This window comes from Lagopus muta, chromosome 10 (genome assembly GCF_023343835.1).
Source record: "Lagopus muta isolate bLagMut1 chromosome 10, bLagMut1 primary, whole genome shotgun sequence".
Lineage (NCBI taxonomy): Eukaryota > Metazoa > Chordata > Aves > Galliformes > Phasianidae > Lagopus > Lagopus muta.
In genome coordinates, this window is record NC_064442.1 from 19,289,259 (window position 1) to 19,305,687 (window position 16,429).

The following is a 16,429-nucleotide window of genomic DNA, read 5'->3' on the forward strand; positions in this document are numbered from 1 at the left end:
GGGGGCAGAGGGCGGCCCCGCGGCGGGGGGAGGCTCCGCCGTCGGCCCTTGAACCCGAGAGCCCAGCCGAGCCATGGCGGCGCCGGGGCAGAACCTGGCCGTGGTAGTGCACCGAGCCGGGGACCTGCGGCTGGTACGGGCCGGGGGGAGCGGGGAGAACGGGAGGCAGACGGGAGAGCCGCGCCGCCGGCGGGGATCGCCCAGAAAAAGCGTTCCCGGAAAGCGGCGGGTGCGGCCGGCCAGTCGCTTAACGGCTGGGACGGAGCGCGGAGAGGAGCCGGCCGGGCCACGTGCGTCTGTCGGCGTGCCGCCGCAGGTGCCGGCTTTCGGCCGTGCCGGCCTCGCGCCGGGCGGCTGTCCGCGCTAACGGGACCGGCGGGAGAGCCGGCATCTCGGGCGGGCGTCGGACCTGCGGGATGTGCTGGGCTGCGATCGCGGCGGCGGTGCGGGCCGTTCCCGCGGGGCGCCGAAGGCCGAGCGGCGCTCACCTGGTGGCGCCTCCTGCGCGGCTCCCCGCCAGCTCGGCCCCGGGGCGGCCATCGCCGCGAGCCCTGGCTGTCGTCCCACGGGAACGGCCCCGGTGAGGAGCAGGCCGCTCCCTCCGGTTCAGAAGCACGTTCCCGAGTCCGGTCGTTCAGAAAAAGCGCACGAGGCTCGGGACAGCGGGTGCCGGCTCATCCCGTTTGTGTCGCCGGTCTCTAATCCCACAGGCTGAAAGGGACCTGGGGGTCCTGGTGGATGGCAGCTGGATGGAAGCCAGCGCTGTGCCCTCACAGCCCAGGAAGCCAACTCTGTCTTGGCTGCATCTGAAGCAGCACAGCCAGCAGGGCGAGCGGATCTGCCCCTCTGCTGTGTGCTGTCAGACCTCACCTGAGTGCCACATCCAGATGGGGAGTCCTCAGCACAGGAGAGAGATGGGGCTGTTGGAGAGCAACAGAAATGCTCCAAGGGGTGGAACACCTCCATACGAGGACAGGCTGAGAGCTGGGGCTGTGCAGCATGGAGAAGGGTAGGCTGCAAGGTGACCTGATAGTGGCCTTCAGTACCTAAAGGGGCTGTCGGGAAGAAAGGGACAGACTCTTTAGCAGGGTCTGTTGTGATAGGATGGGGGGAAATGGTTTCAAACTGCAAGAGAGGAGATGTAGGTTGGATGTAAAGAGAAAGTGTTTTACAGTAAGGATAGTGAGGTGCTGGAACAGGTTGCCCCACGCAGGAGGTGGTGCATGCTCTGTCCCAGGAGATACTCAAGGTCAGGCTGGATGGGGCTCTGAGTCCCTGATCTAGCTGTTCATTGCAGGTGGGTTGGGCTTCTGTATTTCTTTGCCCCAGTGCTCTCGTTGCAGTGCCCCACTGGTCACATTAAGAGTTTGAGCAGGAAACTCTGAGCTTTTGTGTGCATTATTGATGGATGAAGTTAGGTGAGGTAATTCCCATGATAACCACAACTGTATGAACCTGTCTGCCGTAGGGAGAGTCACTGTGAATTCAGATTCTATGTTACGTGAGAATTTATTGGCATATTTTTGTTAATTCTTCTTCAAATCTTGTACAGTAAGAACAGCCTCCCATTTTCTGCCACTTTGAGATAAACTGGTTTGTATCCTTCCTCTCTTAATATATCTTCTTTCACAGAAGAAAATGCTGTATTTGCTTCACAGCCTCAGGCAGACCTATTGCTGTCTCTGGACTTCAGCAGTGGACAGAACATTCGTCTAGAAATGTGGAGTCTTGGATCATTATGTTTTTAACAAATCAGGCTGGATTAGTTTTCCATTAAAGCATTTGTCATTTGACGCAGCTGTTACTGAAAAGAAAAAAAAAAAAAAAAAAAAAGAAAAGAAAAGAAAAGAAAAAGATGTTTTTCTTTGGACTGAGGAATCCCACCTACACAGTTTCAGCTGAAAGTTGGCTTTGTTTTTATCTGTAGCCCTTGACTAGAAACTGCCTGATCCCTTTGGGATAGCTGAGGCAGTCCATACCTCTGATGTGTTACCAGACTGCATTTCTTGCATCAGGCCTTATGTCTAGATCAACTTCTTTAAAAACAGATTTTCTGTACTGTGTCCTTGGTGGGACAGAGCTGCTTCCCTCCCGAAATAAGTGCCTTGCATTGACAGTTTCAGTCAATGGACTTACACCACACTTTGCATTGCACTGTGCCACTGGTTATTTGGTAGGTATTTCTTTTAAGAAAGCTGTGCTGTGGGAGATGTGTGCCTGGGTCAACTTCTATCCTGCTCGCCTTTGCATGTCCCCCAGCTCCCAGTTGTGATGCAGTACCCCTGTCATCAGCCTACGGGTTTGCGGCCAGGTTTGTGTACAGATGAGCTTCAGGATTTCCGTATCTGTTTTTGCACTCATTAAATTTCATTTTGCTGCTGGAATTTTCTAGAAAATTTCCTTTTCTAAATTGAATTTGGAGATCTTTCATTGCTAACTAGATACTGAAGGCACTCTTGCAAAAAGATACAGCCAGAGGTAAGCGCTGCAAGGGGCAAACACCAGCTGTGAGCTCACTGGTCTCTGATGTCCATCAGATGTTTCCTAGTAGCTGCTGTATTGAAACAGGAGCTCTGGGAACAGGAGGTCTGCTCAGAGGACTCATGCCCAGTCTTGGCCTGTGGGCAAAGGGCTCTGGTGCATGAACGTTTGAGCAGCACAGAGCAAGGTTAGCACAAACACCTTTGGTGAGGACTTCCTTAGAAGTGTGATTCTAGGGGTGGGCTTTAGGTGAATTTCTTATTGTTAATAGGAAAACAAATGTAACCTTCTCCCCTTTACTTTCTGAACACTGAGAAGAAATCTATGGCAGATCTTTAGAGGTGGGACATTCGTGTGCCCTTGACCCCAAACCTCAGAGATGTTTGGAAGCACAGTGTGCAGTGGATCAACATTGCATCATTCCATCTCAATGTTGTTAGACCCAACAGAGTTCTTCCTTTGTCTTTTGGAGTATCTGGGGGAGATTGGTGAAGGCAGAAAGCTTGCAGACCATTTGGAAGGAAGGATGGCCTGTGGCCAACAGCCAGCACCCTGTGATGACTTTGAGAAGCCTGCACTTATTAGTCATAGCATAAAGAGGAGTTCATGCCAATTGCGAGAAGAGGATGTGACTTCAAACATAGTTTACAGTGGCATTTACAAGTGATTTATACATTTAGTTATTGCTCTGTAGTAAGAATATTTTCTTTATAGTATGATCATAGAATCATAAAAGCCTTGGCATTGGAAGGGACCTTTAACGGTCATCTGGTCCAACTCCCTAAGGTGAACAGGGACATCCACAGCTCCATCCCTTGCTCAGAGCCCTGTCCTGGGTGACCTTGAGTGTCTCCAGGGCATGCTCCACATCGCTGGGCAACAAGCACCTGAGTCCCTCTTGTCTTTTTCTGTTTGTCTACAGGAAGACCGTCCGATCCCAGAACCGGGTCCCAATGGTAGGTCTGGAGAGGGCTGGTTCTGCCTGCCTCCTTTGCTGCTCTGTTTTCTTCTCTCATTCTCTTTTGTCACTCCATGATACTACAAATACTGTATGTATGCTATGCAGCTGAGAAAGTATAAAATAATCTAAAAAAAGAATCTGCAGCTGAAATGGATAATGCTGTGTTTCCCTTTGAGAAGAAGAGTTGGAGCAGTCACAGAAGTATCCGAGTATCTGGTGCTTTTTTGCATCCTATTTCATGTATTTCATGTTACGCTGCCATTGGGGCAGGCCAGAAGGTCTTAGCAAAGGGCTAAATAGTAACAGGCTGGGTGTATGGGCTCATGGGAATTTGATTCACTGCTCTCCCCAGGGCTGAAATTATACCTTAGGCAGAAGGAGAAATTAAATGTTCTTGCTCTTTTGTGTTTGCTCCAGAAGTCAGCATGCCCCTCTTAGCTTGTATTAGCTTTCATTGACAGGGATCTCGCCCTCTTTTAAGCTTTCCTGAAATGAAAATCCTTGTGTAGTTTTGCATTTCAGCACGTCTCATGAATGTGCCATCTGTCCCTAATGAGGGTTCTGGCGCATTTATTTAATTCCAATAAATCTGAATATTTCAGAGCTGGTTTGACTGTGGTCATGGGACACGGAGACAATGATTGCGTCTCTTTCAGTGACAGAGAAGGTAAGCTTTTCTGCATGGAACCTTTCGTCCCTTTCTGGCAGAGGTCCTCCTGCGGATGCATTCTGTTGGGATCTGTGGTTCTGACGTTCACTACTGGCAGCATGGTCGAATTGGAGATTTTGTCGTGAAGAACCCCATGGTGTTGGGGCACGAAGCTTCCGGGACCGTCGTCAAAGTGGGAGCAGGAGTGACACATCTGAAACCAGGTGATTAGAATCGAGTCTGTCTGTTGAGTTTTTTGTTTTCCTGAGGGTGCATTGATATCAGGCTGTGCTTTTCCATTGCAGTAATGCATCTGCTTTTATGAGCTGTGGGTCACCCTCCTCTAAAAGTGCCACAGTGCTGTGTATCACCCAACTTGACTGCGGTGGTTTTCCTTAGGAAAGGTGCCTTGTGTTACCTTGATCTGCTCTGATTGTGTTTTAGTGCAGGTTATAATGCATGCTGATAAGAGGTATCTTTAGAGGAAGCTGGAGAAAGCTTCAGAAACTACATGCATTACTCTTGCCAACAACCTGCTGTTAATGTTTCTTCATTGTGTGTGTACATGAAGGAGCAAGTGGCCTCCTGCAGTGGAGAGGGCCATTGGAGCAACTGTACGAGGTCCCATGTTGTGACCTCAGCAGTTTGCAGAAATGTCCTAGAAAATGGACCTAGCAGCAGACTTTGCCCTTTGCTGATGACTGGGAGATAAGCAGAGTGGAGAGGACAAGAGGGAGGTAGCAGGGTGCCTGGGTGATGGGATGCAGATGCAATACAGTGCAGATGAAGGAGGAAGAGAAATTGCTGTGGGCTGCGAAATGCAGAGAAACCACATGCAGCCTGGTTATCCCCAAAACTGAAGGTAATGGGAGAATTCAGCATGTCCTGCCCCTTTCTCCCCTGGGCATTCCCTGCGTGCCGTATCACAGACATCACAGCGAGCTAGAACAGACCTTGGCTGTAATCCTTCCCTTCGTTAGTCACTGTAGCTGATTAAGAGCCTTTTGGTGGAGAGCTGAGAGAAGTTAGCACCGACTGGCTTTCACTGGCAAATAAAAGGAACTGTCTTCTGTCCCTTCTGTACTTGTAACATGGTCCCACCGTTTTTTTCCCTTAGTCCATCCTGCCCTGTAAGTATATTTAAGTCATATTTCTTTGTTCTGCAGCACGTGTCTGCCCAGCCACCCATTCTACGCTATCATTACCATCAAGCTATCTCTGTTCTCTGATATGTCCTGCCTCAGTCCTGGTTGTCACCTCTGCATCTTGAATTACTTTCTGGCTTGAGGACCAGCAGAGCTCTCCTGCTTTGTCTTAATTATTTCTTACTCTGATTGCTACAGATTTTGAATGAGATCTGATCAATGTGGGACTGCTTAGGCTGAGGGCTGTCTTTTCATTTATTGAGGCTGAATGCAGCTGGAGAGAGGTTTATATGTGACTGAGTCTCCATCTGCTCTGGGGCTGTGCCTCTGAAACACCAGCTCTTTTCATCTAACTGTGAAGGTCTTGGTGAGGAGGCCTCTGTAGAGGAACTGTTGGGAACTTGCCTGCTGTGAGCAGCGTGATCTTTTTCAGCTAACAAATGTCCCTCGTGCTTCTCCTGTGCCAGGGTTTCATGCTGTTCTGAGCTGTGTGCCCACCTTTCCCTCTGAATAACACTCTGCTTTCACCCTGGCAGGTGATCGTGTGGCCATCGAGCCTGGTGTCCCGAGAGAAACAGATGAGTTCTGCAAAGCTGGCCGCTACAACCTGTCTCCAACCATCTTCTTCTGTGCAACACCTCCTGACGATGGGAACCTGTGCCGCTACTACAAGCACAGCGCCAGCTTCTGCTACAAGTCAGTCCTGCACCCTCTGCAGAGGAACTTACAGTCCCTGTAGGGAGGTGAAGCCTAATCACCCTTGGCCCTTTTGAGTCTCACAGTGAGCGCTCTTTACTTGAACACAACAGGTCTTGTTGCTTTCTGATCCATGAATAGCATGTAAAGGCTGGGACAGCAAGCTGCTTTGCAAAGGGTTTATCAGGCAGGTGTAGCTGTCCCCTCTGGCGCCAGACATCAACAGACGTTTCCTGCATATTTCCTACAATATCTCTGCTGTTGTACCCTATAATTATTTCCTTTTCCCGCTTGCTCCCTGCTCTTGGAGCCTTTTCTGTTGTCCTTTTATATCCTTGCCTTCTTACAACTGTGCCTGCAGGTCTTTGATTCCAGTATTATTGCTGCTTTTCAGGAAGCACCACATCAATTGCTGACACTTCGCTCTGGCATTTGAAACAAAGCCACCCCAGTTACAGCAGAACAGGAAGAGAAAACGGCGTCCCTGCTAAGCTGTTTTTTTTAATGTGGCACTGAGTGGCCCCACTGAGCTGCCAGTGTTACACACCTGTTTTCATCTCCATTTGACTGCACTCTTAATTGTGGCAGGATTGACATGTTTGCTTACAGGCAAACTGTGCTTAAGTACTCCAGCAAATTAGTATGCTAAAAATTGCGTTAAAAAAAAATTATACCCATGTAAGAACGTTTACACAGGAAGGTAAAAATAGGGTAAGATGCTGGTTCCTTGAGACAGGTCTCTATCTGGAGCGTTTCTTTCTCAATCTGTGTGAAGCAAGGAGTTCCCCAGAGTTGATCTTTGGTGTCTGCAGGGGCAGCATTCAGGATAAATCGTTCTGAAGGAGGCATCTGAATGCTTTTACTTCTCATGAGCATCCTCAGGCAGGAAGTCCTTTCAAACTGGATCCTGAGCAGCTGCTAGCAGAATGAGATGCAGCTCTGTATGGGCCTAACTTCTTGCTCTACAGACCTACTCTCATTGATTTTCCCTGTTTCATTAAAATAACATTTCCTGACGATAAGTTCTTGCTGGGGAGGAATTGGCTGTTTTTTTGTATCTGTCTTATGTTAGGGAGAGGTCTGCTGTTTTCCCCAGTTTGAATATCTGGGGATGTTGCTTTGATTAATTAATTTTTTTTGCTTAAACTATGAAACACAGCCTGGTTCTCCTGGGTTCAGATCAGCAGTGCCATGGCTGTGTGATGCAGAGGAGGTTCCCTGGCATGAAGTTGCTCTGTCAGCACAGATTTGGCAAGAAAGGCTGGTGGCAGAGCTCAGTGGGCATTTGTACATTTGGGCAAGTGTTGTCTGTCTTTCTGCAGGATGTGATGCCAAATTTTCAGGCATCCAAACTCTTGGAGTCAGCCCTTTGATGCCTCCTGGAGATAAGAGACAGACATCTTACAGCTACCTTCCCACAACTGTCATTTCCATTGCTTTTCTTCGTGGTGGCCTGGCTGAGCTCTGACCTTGAGCTTCCCAATGCTGTCCCAGCACCTGCTGTGTGAGAGGCCACACTGGTGGCTTTCTGAAAGTCTAGGTTTTATTTCTGTCAGCAGCACAGAAGGGATTCACCCTCCTTCTGCTTTTTTTTTCCAACAGTGTTGCTATCTGCCCTACACTTCTGTTTCTGTCCAAAAGGTGTTCAATACCCTCTGCACACATCTGTGCTGTCTTCAGGGACCAGTCCACTTTGTGCATCTCATCCAGGGCATGATAAGGATACCTGCTTCTGGCTGCCTTTGCTTTATGTGGAATCCCCCTTGGCTTGTGCTAGGTGCTTCCTGAAGCATGGAGGAGCTGGACTAGATGATCTTTAAAGTTCCTTATCATCTCAAAAGATTCCATGATTCTGTGGAGCTACGTGACTTGACCTAGATGATGGGTCTGGGACTTCACTGATGGGTCCCAGGTGTAGGGAACCTACAGGTGGTGTGGAGAAGTTTGTGTTGGGTACTTTGGCAATACAGCCTCTTGAAATGCTTTTCAGTTCCGCATTTCTCATTTGAGAATGTATTTTGCAGTTAATTAGACCCATGTTTAATCTGCCAGTATCGCCTAAGTATCGCTTTCCTCATCACTCTCATAAACATCCTTGGTTACCGTTGCCCTGTGTCTGACTCTTGCAGGCTTCCAGATAACGTCACCTTTGAAGAAGGGGCCCTTATCGAGCCACTTTCGGTGGGAATCCACGCCTGCAGAAGGGCAGGAGTCACTCTGGGAAGCAAAGTCTTTGTAAGTGGCTCAGGTATGGTAGAACATCCTCAGTCCCTGGGTTCTCTGCCAACAGTGGCACAGAGGGGGATGGGCAGGGTTCAGGCTATGCTTCTAGACTCAGATGTAAGTGTGGGTCATGGGAGAGTTCTGGCAGTGCCAGGGGGGACCTTGAGGCTGTGCTTGCCATACTGCACTGCAGAGCTGCACTCTGAGAAGCCAGAATGCAAAGTGCAAGGCACACTGTGCCAGCCAGCTCAAGGGAGCAGAGGACTGGGGAATGTTTTCATTGCAGAGTCCCTTGTGTAGCAGTAGCTGGCCTCCAGATCTGCTCTTGCTGCGCTGAAATTGTGGCGCAGTGATCTGAGAGATGCCCACCTGGTAGCACAGACAGAGCCCAGCTCTGGGCACACTCAAATCCCACAGCTGGTGCTGACAGTTGTAAATGTATTTTTTCTGCCCTTTGTACCTAGGACCAATTGGCCTTGTTAATGTGATTATAGCCAAGGTGATGGGTGCAGCAACAGTTATAGTTACAGGTAAGTCTTTTCAGTCCTTAGAAGCATGCTTTTTTCATGTGATGCAACAAAAAATGTCTACTTCCTTGCTGTAACTTCAAGGTCACTGCTTGGACACCTCGTGCCTGTCCCTGAATGCACCAGTAGAGTGCCTTTTTGGAGGGAATCCTAATAAGTATCTTATTCTCCAGGACAGACAGGCTGGATCGCTGGGCTGAAGCCAGTGGAATGAGGTTCAACAGGACCAAGTGCCAGGTCCTGCACTTCGGCCACAGCAGCTCCAGGCAACACTACAGGCTTGGGGCAGAGTGGCTGGAAGACTGTGTAGAGGAAGCAGACCTGGGTGTATTGGTCAGTGTTTAGCTGAACACGAGCCAGCAGTGTGCCCAGGTGGCCAAGAAGGCCAATGGCATCCTGGCTTGGTCAGAAAGTGTTGCCAGCAGGAGCAGAGAGGTGATTGTCCCTCTGCACTCGGCTCTGGTGAGGCTGCACCTTGAGTGCTGCAATCAATGTTGGGCACCTTGCTGCAAAAGAGGCCCTGCAGCGTGTCCAGAGAAGGGCAACAGGGCTGTGAGGGGTTTGGTGCACAAGTGTTATGGGAGTGGCTGAGGGAGCTGGGGTGGCTCAGTGTGGACAAGGAGGCTCTTAGCACTGTAACTACCTGAATAGAGATGTAGTGAGCTGGGGATCAGCCTCTTCTCTTGTGTAAGTAGTGATAAGACAAATGGGAACGGCCTCAAGTTGTGCCAGGGGAGATTCAGGCTGGACGTTAGGAAATACTGCTGCTCCAAAAGAGTGGTCAGGTGCTGGAATGGGCTGCCAGGAAGGTGGTGGAGTCACCGACCCTGGGGGTGTTTGAGGAACGTTTGGACATTGTGTTGAGGGACGTGGTTCAGTGAGGACTGTTGGTGATAGGTACATGGTTGGACTGGATGATCTTGTAGGTCTTTTCCACCTTGGTGATTCTGTGATTCTATGAATATTCTCTGCCCTAATTAGAATCTATAGAGCATATAGGTTGCGACTGGTGCTTCTCTGCCAGGTTATCTGACCAGGCTAATTACACCTGCTTCCTAGCAGAGATAGATTGTGGAAGTGGGCTAGCTGCATTGCTGCAAGGGAATAAACTAGAGGCTAATGAGTGATTATTGGATCAAGCCCTAGAAGCTTCCATTGGAATTTGAGCAGGTCTCTTGAGAAGAGGCCGTTCATCTGCATTACGAGTGTTATAGTTGCAGATGTTCTTTTTGCTTCTGCTGCCTCTGTTCGCTGTTTGTTTTCTTTTTGTTTCTGTTTTGAGCTCTTCTGACCTCAGCTTTCAGGTTTTGGTTCATGTTGTGCCTTTGACTCACAGAACAAGGTGTCTTGATTATCAGATTTTCTTTTCCCTATAATGCTTATAAACATTGATTGTGTCTGCTTCTAATCATTACCTTGATGGCAGGCAAACTCAATGTATTTTATTTCCTCCTTGGTGGTTTTCTTGGAGCTTTGCTCCAAGCAAACTGTTCTCCTTCCTCTTGTAGTTCTAGATGGTGGCCTGGGCAAATTATTTTTATGGTCATTATGTGTCCAGCCACAGTGTCCCTCTACAGACTGTCTTGCTGCTTTTCTGCTAGGGAGTGCATTTTCCACTAATTACTGTTAGTGACCAAAATGGACTTTTCAGGAACCTGCATTTCAGAAATCCTTGCCTAACTGCATCCTGGAGAAATACAATCCAACATGTTTTTGTTTGGGTCTGAAAAACCTCTGAGCATGGAGATGCCACCAAGCAGCAAGCAGAGGTTGCTGAAGCATTCTAGACCAAAGCCCCAGCATGGTTCTTTCAGAAGGTTGTTGCTCCATCTCCCCACTTTGGACCAGGTTCTTCTGACTTCTTGGTTACTGTTTCTCAGTCTTCAAATTGAGAGATAAAATTACGGTTCCACCCTTTTGCTTTTCCAGAAGGATCCTTCAGTACTGGCGTGCGTCAAAAGCAAAGGCTGCTTATTGCCTTCCCCTCCCAAAATGCTCATACTGCCAAGTCAGGGGCCTTTTTTGCTCTGCTGGCCCCACCCTGCAGGGTGTGCTGAGTGGATGTAATCAATTCAGCCCTTAGGTTTTGCTAAGTGTTGTCATCCAAGGATGATGGTTGCCGTAACAGGAAGATCAGCTTGATCTCTTGTATCACACCCTTGCTGCAGAGCTGAGCTATGGCAGAGGTTGGTGGGTGACCCGGTCCATGGGTGGGGAAGAGACTGATGAGCTGGCAGGAATTGGTGGGGCTGAGGCTGATGGGTCACCCCAGTGCCCCAGCCCTGGTTCTGCTCCTATGTGGTCTTCTCTGTAGCTCAGGGAGCTGCTGTCTGTGAACTAGAGGTCTGTACAGCATGTGCTCCAAGTGACCCCAGGGAATTCTTGGTATCTGCTTTGTAGGGTGAGCGAGCTCTGAGTAACAATCCTGCCCTATAGATATCTCCACATCCCACACCTGGGGCTGAAACACTCAGAGACACCCATGCAGGTGCCGCCTGTAGTCAAATGTTTGTGCATGACACGAGCTGAGAAAAGGGTTCTGTTTGCCTTGTTGTCTCTGGGGATTTTGCTGTGCTTTTGGTGTCACCTTTAGGAACCGATACCTGTGAGGTGACTGATCAACAAGGCCCTTCTGTCATCTGCCACCAAACTCTTTGAGTTCATCTCACGTAATTTTTATGATGTCTGTGAAGAACTTTGTCTGCTCAGCACACTGAGAGCTCATTGCTTTAAATGTTTCTTTTGCAAAACTGTGCACAGATGTGTAACTCACTAACAGAGCTTTCCCCGAGTGTGGGGAGAACTCACCTCCTATGGCTGCTGTCACAGCTGGAGCCAGCGGATGTTGGAAAACTTCTGCAGGAGCTCCAGCACTGTAGCTAGAGGCTGACACTCAGCTCTACCCTTCCCAAAAGCTCATGTGCACCAGAACTCGGCTTTCCTACCAGCTATGACAGCTTATCTGATACAGAATATTGCTGCTTTTGATAACCTTCTGTCCTTAAAGACATGTAGAAGAGCATCCTTATACCCCAAGCAAGTGAAGCAGTGGTTGGATATTTCTATAAGAGTGTCTTGCCTTTTTCTGTCACTTAAAATACACTTGGTATTCACTACCTAAGGGCCATTACTTCCCTTGTGCTGTTTAAATCTCAAGTCCTGAGTGCTGGTGCCTCTGGAAACCCTGGAATTCAGTGTCAGGGAGGATGAATAACTAGACCAAGCTCAGCTCCTTTGTGAAGGTTGATCAACACAAGACATGTGAGAGCTTCAAGAACATTTCCCAGTTAAACTGGCTTATAAGAAGCTTAAGTGTGATCTGATAACTTCTGTGGGATTAGAAATGCAAGGTCGGTTACTTAGAGTGGCAGTGAGAACACTGATTATCTCTGCCTGGGAAGTGAAAATTAATTTCTGCCTGAAGGCAAGATGTGGCCCTGTCGTTCTTTAAGTGAGAATTTACTCCCAAGAGTTATGTGGGGTTCAGCCAAACTGAGGTTTAAAATCTAAACGGTTTGGTCCTGCAGACTCACAAGTAGTGGACAATCCAGTGGCCTTCTGATTGGAGAACCTGCAAATCTGGCAGCTTCAGTAAATGTTTAAGAGTGATTCACACAAGCCAAGTGCTCCAAGACGTTACCAGAGGCCTGTCTGACTCTGATGGTATTGCTTCTCTTGCTGCGTTCCTCTCCTGTGCAAGGACTTCCTTTGATGAGCAGATCAGGAAGCTGATGCCAGCTGCAGGAGAAGCGTGTGGTTTTCTCCTTGGGTTTTGCTCCCGTGCACTGAGGTTTGAGAGACATGCCAGGCAGAAGTGCTGCTTAGCTCTCAAAGTGCCTGAAAACTTGTGTTGTTTGAGAAGTCCCTGAATGCAGTTCGGTGCCAAGTGTGACTGTACATCTGCCCAAGGTGCTCTGAGCTTGGGAAGAATAGAGGTGACTCATGTCTCCTACAGTCTCACCTTTTCGGGTTTCCTGGGTGTTGCACTGAGTTTCCAGCCTTGGCTTTTCCTCCTTTGGCAGCATTTTATAACCCTGCTCATCCTGGGTGTGCCTGCACCTGGCCGTGAGCCCTCCTGCTGCCGGCAGGGACGTGTCCATCACCTGCCCTGGCAGTAATGCCACGTTCCCTGCATGATGGGCAGGCCCTCTGGCCTCACATCTTTCCAGCACTGGGGCTGACTCACAGCGGCTCACATCAGAGCAGTGGACTCACCAGTCCTCTCTTCTGTTCTCTGCCTTTGATCCAGACTTCTTTCCCAATGCAGACATGCAGGCCCCTGCAGATCACTGCTTTGGCAGGCAAAGAGATGATTTCTACCTGGAAATCGTAGAATTGATGAGGTTGGACAAGACCTTCAAAATCACCGAGTCCAACCACACTGCCTTCTAGTTCATGTGCTTCTATCTCTTTCTTACTGCAGTTAAAAGTGTCCAGCTCCTCCTCCCTGGAGATGTCCCTGGCCTCAGTGGGGTTTGGTGTCATGTGGAAGAGAGAACACTCAGTGTCCACAATACATATTATGGACCAGAAACACCTCTAGGTGCTGTCCGTAGCAGGGTGATTTGTGGGCCATCAGGTTACAAATCAAAGCCTCAGTCTGCAAGTGCCTTTGAAAGGTACCACTGGGGGTGTCAGCAATAGCCAGGCACCTTAACTAGCCCTAACCCACGGAAGGAGAAAACAGAAGAAGTGTTGGGATTTTGTCTTACTGTAGGCTTCCTTTTGCCTTTTTCTTCACAGGTTCCTTTGCTTATTCTTCATTGCCTCCTCTAAAAATGAGTGCGTTTCTTTCCTACCTCCTCTCTGAAGCCCGTGTGAATTTGAGGGAGGGGATGCAAACCCTTTCCTGGCTGTGTGCAGTGAGCCCATATTCAGGCCCCAACAACAAGTGCTTCCATCAGCCTCCTTAATGGCAGTCATCTGCTCGCGTCAAGGCTGGGCAACCTTTTGGCCTGGGTGGGCTGCAGAAATTCATGGGACTCATCTTGAGGTAGCTGACAGCTGGGCGCCAAACAAGGTGGTTCTGCTTGTCAGATAGGGGCAGGAAGCAGGCTGCAGGCTCAGGGTCTTGCTCCCTCTCCGGTTTGTGTGTTGAGCCGTTGTTGACATGTTTTGTCCCTCCACAGATTTATCTGCCTCTCGCCTGCAGGCTGCCAAGGAGATGGGGGCAGATTTCACCATTCAGATAAAGAATGAGACCCCACAGGAGGTGGCTGCCAAAGTGAAAAGTCTGCTTGGCTGCATGCCTGAGATAACTGTGGAGTGCACCGGAGTCCAGGCCTGCATCCAGGCCAGCATTTACGTGAGTACCAGTCGTCCCTGGGGTAGAGCAGTACTGATTTTTGCTTTCCCTTTCTGGGACCTGGTGGTGGATGACAGTTCTTTCAGGACCATTCCCTCAGTTTCAGCAGGCTGAGCACAGGAGAGAGATGATGTCTGTAAAACCACAAACTAGGGAAAGATTGTGCACTGAGGGATGATTAAAAGTTAGTCTTTGCAGACAACACTGAAATAATTGTCTGCTTTGATGCGAGGAGCACTTACCACACAGACTGCAGGAGCACCAGGAGACCCAGGCGTGGCGACCCAGCAGTGTCAGGGAGCCAGTAGAGCATAGAACAGCATCTTTCATTAAGTAAAGAGAATAATTAAGAAAATTAATTCCAGAGGGTGAAAAAAAGCAGCTGTGGAGGGGATATTTTGCTCTTGTGAACTGTGTAATAGTAGGATGTGGAGAAGACACTTCCCTGAGGTTTGCAGTGAAATTCCAGGGGAGCATCAGTCTTGTAGATGTTTTAAACGTTTCCTACTGAGATCCAAAAGTAACTCTTGTACTCCTAGTCGTTTTTCAGAATGAGGTTTAGATGACAAAATCCCTCAGAGAATTTCTAAATACTGCTTTTCAAGCCTTGTTTATCACGTGTTCCACACTTAGGGTCTCCTGGCAGCATCCTGCCTCTCCCAACTCCTCCACCGTGCCCCAGGCAATCCGTCACAGCCACAGAGAGCACCTTTATTTTTAGGCAGATGGCAAAATACAACATACCTGTGTGTCTTTTCTCCAGGCCACTCGTTCCGGAGGGACCCTGGTGCTGGTGGGGCTGGGCCCTGAGATGGTGACGGTGCCCATTGTGAACGCTGCGGTGCGGGAGGTGGATATCCGGGGGATATTCCGCTACTGCAGCACGTGAGTCTCACCGCTGATGGGGTCTCCGTGCCTTTCATCCCTGACGTCCTTGAGAAGGCCTTTATTTGCTCTCGGCCCTTTCTGTTGGGAGATGCTAAGCAGCAGCTTTGGCCCTCCACACTGTGTGCTGTGTGAGAAGCTGGCTGCTTCTGACTTCCTAACGTGGTCTGTTTTGAGACAAAGGATTAGGGGAATCTTAGTGCGCACCCAGCCTTGCTGATGGTGCCTTTTCATCTCGTCATTTTTGCCGGAGCTGAGGGTGTACCAATAACCCATCTGAAGGCATATGTGCTTTCTGTGGAGGACTGAACTGCACAGTGTGCAGAAAAGCAGGTCTGCAAATGCTCTGAGAGCTGTCCTGGCCCTGAAGGCAGGAGAATCTCAGCTGTCCTCTTTGGTCTTGTTCTCTGGAAGATTGTGGGCAAAAGTCCCTTGGTTGCCTGGGCTGAAGAAATTACTGTAATGAAGCCAGGTCCCTCTTTGCCCTTTCCTTGAGGCTCCAAGTTCTCACTTCCTGCTGTTTCCCTTGCAGGTGGCCTGTGGCCATTTCCTTGCTTGCATCCAAGCGGATCAACATCAAGCCCTTGGTTACGCACCGCTTCCCCCTGGAAAGGGCTCTTGAGGCATTTGAGGTCACAAAGAGGGGCGAAGGGATAAAAGTCATGCTGAAATGTGACCCCACTGACCAGAACCCCTGAGATGCTGTGGTGCCCGGCCCTTTCCTCATTGCACCGCCTGCCTGAGATGCAAAGCATGAAGCCACGAGAGGCCGATGTATGGCTGTTGCATGTTTACACAGTCACCTCATGCAGGCAGTGTTTTGTAATAGAGCTAAGAAATCAAACGATAATGAGAGTGAATGGCACTGAGGGATACGTGATTTTGCACATCCCCCTGAGGATGCTCAGGGACTGTGGCAACCTGTGGAACAAAACCTGTCCGGGGAGCATCTGAACATTCAGATTGTTCACCCCATGCTCTTCACAAACAGCAAACTGCAGGTCCTGAAAGCCCAGGGATTTTTTGGTGAAGCTGGGGTTGGAGGCTAGCTGGGACCATAGCTTCTGTGTCATCCTCCCCCCAGTAGCTCCTGGTGGGGCAGAAAGGACTGCTGCAGAGCAGGCTGGAGCGTGTTTGAAGGAAGCTGCCTTGCCTCTGGCGGGGAAAGCAGATCCTGGTCTTTACCTGGCTCCTGAGGGTGGGCTGCTGGTGGGGGGCACAGCTTGCTTTTAGTGTGGGGGGAAGCACAGCAGGGGAGCAGCATCACTAAGATAATACCACTGTGAATGAACTGTAACTTCTCTGGGATATCAGCCCTTCCTGCTGAATTAGTGAGCCATGAACAAGGTACTTGCCAAGGAGCAGGTTGCAGATAAAATCTAATCTTAGATTACAATTGTGTTGATTTTAATACTAGGAGATCACTCTGAGATCCATTTCTTGGGCCGGTACTGGACTTCCCACAATAAATGCTACCTTCCTGGTGTCTCTGTGTCCTCTGAGCTGTGTGGTGGATGGTTTGAAGGGGTCTGTGACTATTGGGCTGTGCTGTCCTCT

At 49.4% G+C, this 16,429-nt stretch overlaps 1 protein-coding gene across 1 annotated transcript; it reads left to right on the top strand.

Moving 5' to 3' along the window:
• On the top strand, window positions 1-16,358 carry SORD (sorbitol dehydrogenase). Its single transcript, XM_048956077.1, has 9 exons — window positions 1-133; window positions 3,404-3,437; window positions 4,151-4,315; window positions 5,773-5,932; window positions 8,062-8,180; window positions 8,620-8,685; window positions 13,812-13,987; window positions 14,751-14,872; window positions 15,405-16,358. The coding sequence occupies exons 1-9, from the start codon at window positions 74-76 to the stop codon at window positions 15,568-15,570; spliced, it is 1,068 nt and encodes a 355-aa protein (XP_048812034.1). The 5' UTR covers window positions 1-73; the 3' UTR covers window positions 15,571-16,358.
• Window positions 16,359-16,429: the final 71 nt, after the last annotated feature.

Excerpts from the sequence above, each read along its gene's own strand:
- SORD (XM_048956077.1), top strand. The coding sequence starts at position 74 with ATGGCGGCGCCGGGGCAGAACCTGGCCGTGGTAGTGCACCGAGCCGGG. Across the intron at positions 134-3,403 it reads GAGCCGGGGACCTGCGGCTG|GAAGACCGTCCGATCCCAGA; the intron begins GTACGGGCCGGG and ends GTTTGTCTACAG. Across the intron at positions 4,316-5,772 it reads AGTGACACATCTGAAACCAG|GTGATCGTGTGGCCATCGAG; the intron begins GTGATTAGAATC and ends TCACCCTGGCAG.